The 9,891-nt window shown below is 38.9% G+C and overlaps 1 protein-coding gene across 1 annotated transcript; it reads right to left on the bottom strand.

Annotated features, from left to right (window-relative positions):
• Positions 1–2,800: 2,800 nt before the first annotated feature.
• On the bottom strand, positions 2,801–9,891 carry rnf166 (ring finger protein 166; the record flags this gene model as incomplete). The annotated part of the gene is made up of 6 exons (XM_083898222.1): positions 2,801–2,866; positions 5,090–5,197; positions 5,472–5,586; positions 6,853–6,965; positions 8,296–8,452; positions 9,674–9,891. 6 exons carry the CDS (start codon positions 9,889–9,891, stop codon positions 2,801–2,803), a joined length of 777 nt encoding a protein of 258 aa, XP_083754348.1.

Raw genomic sequence — 9,891 nt, 5'->3', positions numbered from 1 at the left:
TATCTGATTGTTTGTTGTTGTGCAGTATACTTTTTATTTACTATATTTTATATACTTAAGAATAGTATAGTGAAGTATACTTGGTTTATACTGAAAAGTATAAACAAAAGTCTAAGACTAAGTACATTAATACTATGACTTACACTTACATACTTTTTACTTCTTTCTGCCACAAAGTACAAACATGTACGTTCAGTGGCGGATCGTGCACAGCACAGCGAGGCTGGAAGGCTTAAAGGGATAGTTCAGGATTGTAATGTGTGTATGAGGAACTGACACATAGCACAGAACCACATGGAGACTCGTTCTCTGTGAAAACATGACTTTATCTCCTTGTTAAACAGATGTTTTCCAAAGGAAACTGATGTTTAAGTTGCTGTGTAACCTGCTCACTCCCTGCAAAAAAGATCACAGTGAAAATCAGTAACTTTACACTATGGCACACTGGAGTTGTTGATCCACTGCTGCATCAATCTGTACATTTAAATTCTTATAATTCAGTTTTAGAAATTCTTTGTCCAGATTTACACAAGTGACACACATTTACCAAACAAGGCCAAAGTAGAGCAGAGTTCCTTCAGCAGAAGGTTGAGCATATAACACACTTCACTTTCTAATCAGGGAAGCTACATAAAGGCAAGATAGAGCAGATAACATGTGACTATGTAGATATTATTGGATAAGCATTTTGTTGTGTCACTAATTTTTTTTTATGTCCACATTGACAGCCACGTTTTCACAGAGTGAGTCTTTGTGTCTCAGACTGAATCTTTGTGCACAAACAGTGCAGTCAGCACCATCTATGCATCAGTATCTCATGTAACTACACTTCAAAAAAATCCCTGAACTATCCAACACACAAGTGGACAGTGGATGCTATCTATTTGGTGGTCTGCATACACAACTGTGCAGTTTATCCTTTCCCTTTTATCATATGTAGGGAGTCGTCATTAGCTACACATACAGAGTTAAATCAAGAATTTCTAAGTCATTTGGTCTTTTCTGTCGTGAAATGAACATAATATTCTGCATACTCATTATGCAGCAGATCATTTTTTCCATTGCACAAAATAAATACACATACAAATAATAACGGATGAGTCTAGAAGTTAAGGAGGTAGAAGCTTATTCAGCCTACTCTTTTGGTCATTGGTCATATTGTACAATTGTGATGTGTTTGCCGATGTCTCGTTATCCACAGATACAGATATTAGGGATGCACCACTCCGATCTTGATATCAGATACCAGCCCTGATGTTGACTAAATAGCTGGATCTATTCACTTCAATTCTACGTTTGCAAGAGTGACGCATACAATGTCATCAGCACAGCACAGCACACCGGTCCACTTGAGTCCATAAACACAGAGAAACAACATGGAGCTTTTTACACCAAAACAAGTTTGATGGGTACTTGCAATACTCAGTACTGGTGGTAACACTGCAAAATACAACACTACTAAATAATCAAGCAATCAAGCTCCAAAAGCTTCATGCTAAAGAGCATGTAGAGTTCGTGAAAAATACAAAAGGAGAAAAGTTGATGCACTGAAAAGACTGAACAGTGTGAAAACAACACTAGTCTAGAAAGTGACAGACTGTTTCACATGAGAAAATAAAAAGACTTACACCAGAGATTAGAAAAGCACATTTTTGTGAGAACGAATTGATGCTTCAGTGAACATTCTGAATATAAGTTCACATGAGACTGAACTAACAATCTACATATAAGTTTGATTTCTGTTAATTGTGTGTTTGACGTCATTAAGCTATTTGTTTGTTCTCAGTTCCAGCTTCCAATATATTTGTTATTGGATTTTGATTTCCTGTTTGCATTAAACTTTTATTGAAAAAAGTTCAATTTCTGTTTGTGTGACTTAGTTATTAAATAACTAAGTCACACAAACAGACATTGACAACAACATTATTAATTATCAGCTTCAGCTGCTAAATTTGATATGATAGTATTGAATGTGTGTATTATATGTATGTGTTCATTTGTTGTATTTTGTTTTATTAATTCAACCAAGGTATTAGATCGGTATCGGTTGTTAGCCGATATGCAAAGCCCAGGTATCAGGAGAGAAAAAGTCAGATCGGTGCATCTCTAACATTATCCTGCAACAATATTGTGTGTCAGTATTTAACTTGTTGAACAAGGAGTTTACAGTACTGCTGTACTGCTGTAGTTTCAAATGCTGGTAAAAATGTAAATGTTACAGTTGAATATATCAAACTATTTTGTGGAAGAAGCTGCAGCCTCAACTGTGAGGAGAAGCCGTTATTCAGTGCTCTGAATAAATGAGAGTTAAGAGTCATCAGGCGTCATCATGCTGTAGAAATCCACATGAAGGTTGTAGATGATGAGTTGTCACAACATCTCTTGAAGTAGCAACTGGATTAATTCTAAACCTGCAGGAGGTTTTTCCATGTAATCACCAGAATCAAAGCTGTAGCCAAACTGCCTTCGTTTCTTAATATTTAGGGAACTGGACGTGCTGATAATGTGCTGATACACAAGAGCAACATCCTTGTGTGTAAAGAACCACAGCTGTCTGGACTCCTCTGTGTGGTGGATCCCTCCAAACACCATGAGAAGCTGACTGGCTCAGGTGTGTGTGTGTGTGTGTGTGTGCCAGCTGGACAATACCTTGTAGCTGTGCAGCAGCAGTCAGCTGACAGCAGTTATGTTTGGTTTTCAAGTGACAGAATGGTGGTGATGATGAGAGCAGTGAGTTTTCAGCCAGTGACAGCAGTTATGTTTGTTTTTTAAAGTGATGGACTGGTGGTGATGAGAGCAGTCAGTTTTCAGCCAGTGACAGAGTAAGAGCTGCCTGCAGTGCTGCCTCTTCATCAATGCTGTAGTCCTGATAAAACACAAAAAACAAAAGCTGGTGGTCACTGCAAACTCTCAGAAACTCACCTATAGGCATCTAGTAGTTAAGAAAGCTGTTTAAAGTGTGGTTTCATGAAGACATCACAGACGCTCTGTGCAGAGAACCAGCCAGAGGGTTTCTCAGTGAAAACATGGCTGACAGATAAAACTCATTTTAGCCGCTCAAAGTGTTCCACAGTGAACTCCACACAATGTGAACTCCACACTGAACTGAACTCATTAGCTTTTTTTCAACATTAATCATTTCAAAACTATACTAAACTGTGAAGATTTGCACCTGCACCAGTAAATAACATTCATGATACACATACACTAGTTTATACCTTAAACAGTGTTCTGGGGTTTAGTTACTCTTTTAAAAACACAAGCTTTAGATATTTTAAGAATATATTTGCTGCTTTATCTCGCTGTCATACAACCTTCTCTGACTTGAAACCATGGTTTGTGATGCTTTGAAAACCACTTAAACCAACAATATAAATCAGTTGTTGATCCACTGCTGCCTCCATCAGGACAGATGTGTTATTTTGTGACTCTGATGTTTGAAATTCTTCATTCAGATTTACCTCAGAAACACAACTGACCATACAAGGAAACAGTCGACCAGCAACAAAAAAACACAGTGTTTTTAGCTTAAATAGTGTTTTAAAAAAAAGTTGTTAAGGAAGCAAATAAAAAAAAGAATAAGCATCAGAAGTTGATGGTGATGACACCATCGACCATTCAGCCTCACATGTTGAGCTGCTTTGAAACTAATACAGTCAGTGATGCTGTGTTTGATAGAGGGTTGGTTACTCCAGATCAGATCAATTAATGTTAAAAAGTAGTTTTTAGTCATTTGATGTAGTGTTTCAGAGACTGTCACTCATTAATGTCACACAAAGACACATAAAAATATGATGATCACACAAAAATGGTTAAAATGTGCCCAAAGAGGCTGATCAGTGAATGCCTGATATATAGCTGATGTAAAGTCCAAACTGGTCTGGACCGAGTTATGTTTGCAGCACAAGTTTCTATAAAGATCAGCCAGGTTTAAAGAGCTTTCTCTGGCTTGTGTTCATTATACCACAGGCCTGAGGTCTCCTGATGACAGCATCAATATCTCATGTGTGCTGAGATGTAAGTGTTGACTGACTTCGCAGAGACACAAACTGGTGAACTAGTATCTAGTGTGTATCTGGTCAAGTTATTTGTTGATCCAGGTGCAAATATTTACAGTTTAGTGTAAAATATCGAAATTATACATGTGATAAAAATGTGTGTATCTACTGCCTCCCTCTGGTCAAATACCAGCTACTGCATTGGGGACTCGGTTCAATTGGGGGTTACAACATTCAGTCGGTTCGGGTTTGCTTTCACTATTCTTTTGTGAAACGAACCGAACCTTTTGAACATATTCCCCTCCTTGCCTGAGGTGGCGCTGCATCAAGAATTACTGGAGGAGAAGACAAGACAACAGTGGACAAGAAAAGTGTCTCATCTGTTGGTTAATGCACAACTTTTGTTTCCTCCACATCAGAGAAAAATATGGATCTGCATCAAATCCTATGGTTTTATGTGAACATACGACACGTGTACGTTGGGGCTCAGACATTTCTCACAGTTATCGTTCTACACGCGCGTATGTTCTGGTTGTGTTTACCCATAATGCCCTGCTTTGTACCCACAGTGCCCTGCTTTGTAGTCCGCTTCCTGCAATTGGCTGACTTGAAGCTAACCGAGGCCTCAGAGCTCGCTTCTTTGGTGCGGATCAGAGTTGGGTTGTGCATGCACACCTCGCCAAACCAACTGGACTTTCTGAACAAATGAACTCGGATTCGAATTAGAAGGGAAGCTGTGAATACGACTTTAGTCTACTCTTGTGTCACCCTGGTTCACTCTTTCATCACCTCTTGTCTAACCAGCGTAAGGCTCATTGTTCCAGACTCCTCTCCTCGTCTTTCCTTCTCCAGCACTTGAAGCGCGACGTGAGCAATTGAGTGGCATTGTACCATTTCAAGCTATTCATTGGACTTGAATGGCTTGAATTTCACAAAAAAAATTGAAAAATTGGGATGTTCTAAAACTTTTGACTGGTAGGGTATGTCCCCAGTGCTTTCAGTGACTCTGAGCAAAGGGGTCTCAGATTCAACACTTCAAAAAACCTGAACTCTCCTGAATTTTTTTAAAAAGACTGTATGTAAGAACTTACAACAAAGGTGTCATAAGAGAACTTGTGTCTGTGGAGAAGATGCTGGAGGAAGTTGGAGCTCTTGTAGCTGGGGTCTCCCCATGGCATGGCTGAACACACTGGACACACCTGGATAAACGGACACGCATCTTAGTTCATGTCAAGTTACTGCAACAAATCATCAAACATTCAAAAGGATGCAATTGGAGATTGTGCAATATTTATTTGTATCCATAGCTTGTTTATAAGCACTTGAATAATGGGACTCACAACTTGCTTCTTCAAATCAGTTGAGGATCAAGCCAAAAAATACATACTGTACATCATCTGAACCACTTACCACGTTTAATGTTGGCTGATTGGTGTGGAGTGACAACACATCTATTGAGCGGTGGTTTCTTACCACTTTATTAGGGTCATTACGGTGGTTGTCCATACAGTGCTTCACCAGTTCCTGCTGGTCCAAGTTTCTGGCTCCACAGAATGGACACACAAATGTCGACCGGTTTGGAATATTGCTACAGAACACACACACACACACACACACACACACACACACACACACACACACACACACACACACACACACACACACACACACACACACACATATATACATTTATAATGGAGAATAATCACAACATCATTTAAATACAACAAATTAAGCAATGATTGGGATGTAGTTCAGTAGTAACTGACACTTTTACACTTTACAGTTCTAACACTATTCAGCTTGACTCTACTCGACTCATTTCTTTTACTTTTCCATTATGGATACTGGATTAGCACCTGGTACTGTTTTGTTCATAACAACCTTTACTGAATAAGGCATGGAGCTTCAGCTTCACTCTTTTCACTGCAGAACGCCCGACACAGGGAGAACAACTTGTATTGCGCGCGTGTGTGTGTGTGTGTGTATTCTTTTAGATAAACACTTCACATAGCCTTTGAGAGTTTGTCTCTGTTGCAAGTGACATGTTAATTGTAGTGGCTTGACTGTCACAGTGGGTTATCTCTGGATATGGTGAGGTGTCACTTATTGGTGTGTGATGAGGCCTTTGGAAATTGCCATGAACTGTATAATTCTGAATAAAATATGCATATTTACTTCATTTGAATGGTAGATTCTGGAAATGTTAAATTGTCAGTCCTGCAAATCATTACAAAAAAATGCAATTGAATTCAAGTTGTGTGTTTGTGACATATGCATATGGACTTGATATTGATAGTCATTGATAGTCAACTATCATTTTTACCTATCAATTTTGCTGTGAACTCAGTTAAGATGCACATGAGATGAAGTTTCACACAGTAAGTACTTAACATCAGCTTAGAAAACAAATGAATTATTAGAGCTGCTAATGAATTTAAATTAAATCCAATCAATCAAAATCAACATTCCCAGATAACGCAGTTGGGAGTCAAATGACTTTAACACATTGCATGTGTAGGTTCACCTGGGTCCAAAGTTACCCAAACTGACCTAGGGTCAGGTGTGAGGTTTGGGTGGTAAAATGGGTCAACTTCCAGCTGGAAGGTTAGGGTTCAATCCCACACTCCACTAGTCTACATACAAGAAACTTAATCCGCCAAGTTACTCACCAGAAAATGTCTAATATTAAAGGAGCTCAAAGTATTTTTGCTCCTATTGTAGTGGAAGTTGACACACGTTATTCACTAAATCAATGATGGCAGTAATTAAATGGTAGCTGCCTATAGAGATGAAAGAAGTGGAGCTGAAGTTTCTATTGTGAACACATGTTGTATGTGAGCAGAGCGTATACCTTGGTATAGGTTGAGAGGTTCCCACAACAGGGACAAACTTGGGACAGTTGGCTAGCTGCTCCTGCACTTTAGAACAGGATGCATTGTGGGACCTCATCTTTACCAGAGCCACCTGAGAACACACACACACACACACATGCACAGTACACACACACGTTCAACACATGGGAGTAGATCGATTTATAATTGATGATTTAAAGTTGAAACTGGTCTGGAATGTGTTATGTTTGCATATGCTTATGTTTGGGTTCAACATACTACACTAAACCAATACAGCACTCAAGTCTCCTGCTGACTCTGGAGGTTCTACATGTCTTGTGTGCTGAGATGTCAGAAGCTTTCTTAAGCTATTGTAGACTTAAAGTGAAACTAATCCCCTAAACTGCATTTTTTGTAGGTGTAAACCAGTGTATGTGTATCTAGTCGTGTTATTTGTTGATCCAGGTGCAAATCTTCATAGTTTAGTGTAAAGTATTGAAATTATATTGCAGGTCTCTCTGTATCCTATAGGTAAAAAAACAAAAACATGACATAAAGTAACATCAAAAGTCTCTTTATAAGCATATGGTCAGTACAAATATATCACAACCAATGATTACCATATGGCATAATGATATAATGATACATTTCTGCATTATGTTATAATACATATCATTGAACAAATGTTGGCAAAACAGTGTGTTGGTTTGGTTGATGGCATGTTTTTTAAAGCTCCCATAGAGTGGTCCTATCACACTTATATGTTAGTTATGGACGTCTACTTACATACATTAACTTGGGCTTTTGACCCAGAGTCAGAAGACAATATTCATTCATGCAAGTGAGACACCTCCACAACAGATGTTCGTCTTTTTCTGTGGTTCAATGTACGCAACCGGATGTGCCCAGACTAGTGCCCGGAGCAGGAGGATCTGCTGTTCAGGAGAATCGATCCTTACGTAACGATTCCGTAAACGAATTCTTTGTTTCCAAACTTTAAGGCTTCATTAACGAGGTAATGACGCAGATACATGCAAAAAACAGCATTGATTGGAACTTCCAGTCTATGGGAGCTTTAAATCACAGAAAATAGCAGAAATCACATACTGTGCATTGAGATGATGTCATGATTACATATTTATGAGAATAAAAAGCTTTTCATTTCATTTGGTTTACTTGATTTTCTGTCCATTTGTTGATTACTGTTGTTTTAAGCCTCATTTCCACTAAACAGTACAGTGCAGTTCAGCTCACCACATGTAGTTTGTAACAGATATTCACCTAATATGTGTCAACTACAGTCTGAAGCATTCCATGTTGTTTGTTCATGGCATCTAGCTGAACTGAACTGAACTAATGTATATGTAGTGTATGTTCTGGTCAAAGTCACAGAGTCATGTTTATGTACCAGAAAATGTAAAGAATCTCATGATTTGCAAACAGGTGTAATGAATGTTTACTACCTTTTTGCTACAGCCCCTGCAGGGAGCTTTGTATGAGGCCAGCTGCTTCTCCACACTGGAGGAGCGATCCACTTTTTTGGGGTCAAATGGCACACGGCACAGTGGGCAGAGGGGGGAGGTCACCTGAAGACATGGTTGCAGACACTCTCCACAGAACCTGGAAGAACAGAGCACAGGAAGGAAAATGAAGGTGATGAAGGTCAATGAGTGTTTCCATCATTTTGTAGTGCTGTCTGAATGTGAACCTTATTGCAGTAGCATCCAACAATGCATTGTAAAAGGTGGTGGACAACTGAAAGAATCATGCATTAATGGCTCTTGTATTGATGGTGATGGAGTTGGACCGCTGCTTCATGTCATTTCCAGCAGATCCCAAATACTCTCAATAGGGTAAAGGTCTGGACCATGTGGTCTGGACTCCTGAACATCCTTTTATTATTTAAGCCTGATGTTGTTGTTTTTCAGCTTCTCCCTCTCTACAGGTCGTCACAGCAGATCGCCTGCTTTTCATTTGGCACACTCTTTACATTTATTAATTATCATATAAAAAATAGTTAAGCCTCCATGTCTTTATTAATGCATTGAATGGAAAGTTTGAACATATTGTAGCTTTTTCATGAAATGTAATAAACATAGTGTTTGCTTTTTCATGACATTTGGACACTTTGAAGATATGGCAGGTGTGGTTAGCATTTTAATATTCATAATATTTAACAAGGTATAATAGGTTAACGTGTTTTATTAAAAACTAAGGAGAAATGTATGAGTTCAGGTATTCTGTGTTCAATATGGAGTTTATATGGATACTTTGAACATGTATAAAGTGTAGTCAGCATTATATCATAATATTTAACAGTTATTTTGTTGAATTTATTCAAAATTCATTAAAACAGTTAGTGGCAGGTGCGAGTGCGTATACTTTGGGTATATTGGAAAGTTGAGGATTGGACAAGTTTGCGGATATACTCCTTGCTGTCGACCCCTGACAGTGTAGGATAGTTTTATTTCCTTAGTCACCCTGTCTTGGTTCATTCTCTCTCTCTTCCAGCAATTGTATATATTGTAATATTTAGTTATTCAAATAAAGCTTTATATAAAAAACAAACAGATCCAAACAGCTTTTATACTGTGCACGTGCAGACCTGGAATATGTACATGTATGTTTAATGTATGTATGTATATGGGTGTTTTGTGTGGTGATGTCATGAGTTGGGAAAACCAAAGAAAAAGGGTTCGACTCTATTGGTATCTGGTAATTGATATTAGTATATGTGTGTTATATCGGCATTGGACACAAAACATTGATATCGAGTCATCCCTAATGAGATGGGTCCACACACACACACACACACACACACACACAGAGCAACAAGCTTACGTGTGAGCACAGCTGGAGATGCTGACGGGTTTGTGGTAAACCTCCAGACAGATGGGACATGAGAACTGGCTCTCGATGCCCTCTGTGTGGGCAGGTGGTGAACAGGAGCCGCTGCAGGTCTGATGATGCTGATGCTGCTGCTGCTGATGCTGCTGCTGCTGATGCTGCTGCTGACGGAACTGTGTGCTCGCAGAGACAAAACTCCGAAACATCGCCAT

Source organism: Microchirus variegatus (assembly GCF_963457635.1).
Source record: "Microchirus variegatus genome assembly, chromosome: 11".
Lineage (NCBI taxonomy): Eukaryota > Metazoa > Chordata > Actinopteri > Pleuronectiformes > Soleidae > Microchirus > Microchirus variegatus.
The sequence above is the reverse complement of the archived record's forward strand: the minus strand, read 5'-3'. Positions and strand labels throughout refer to the sequence as shown.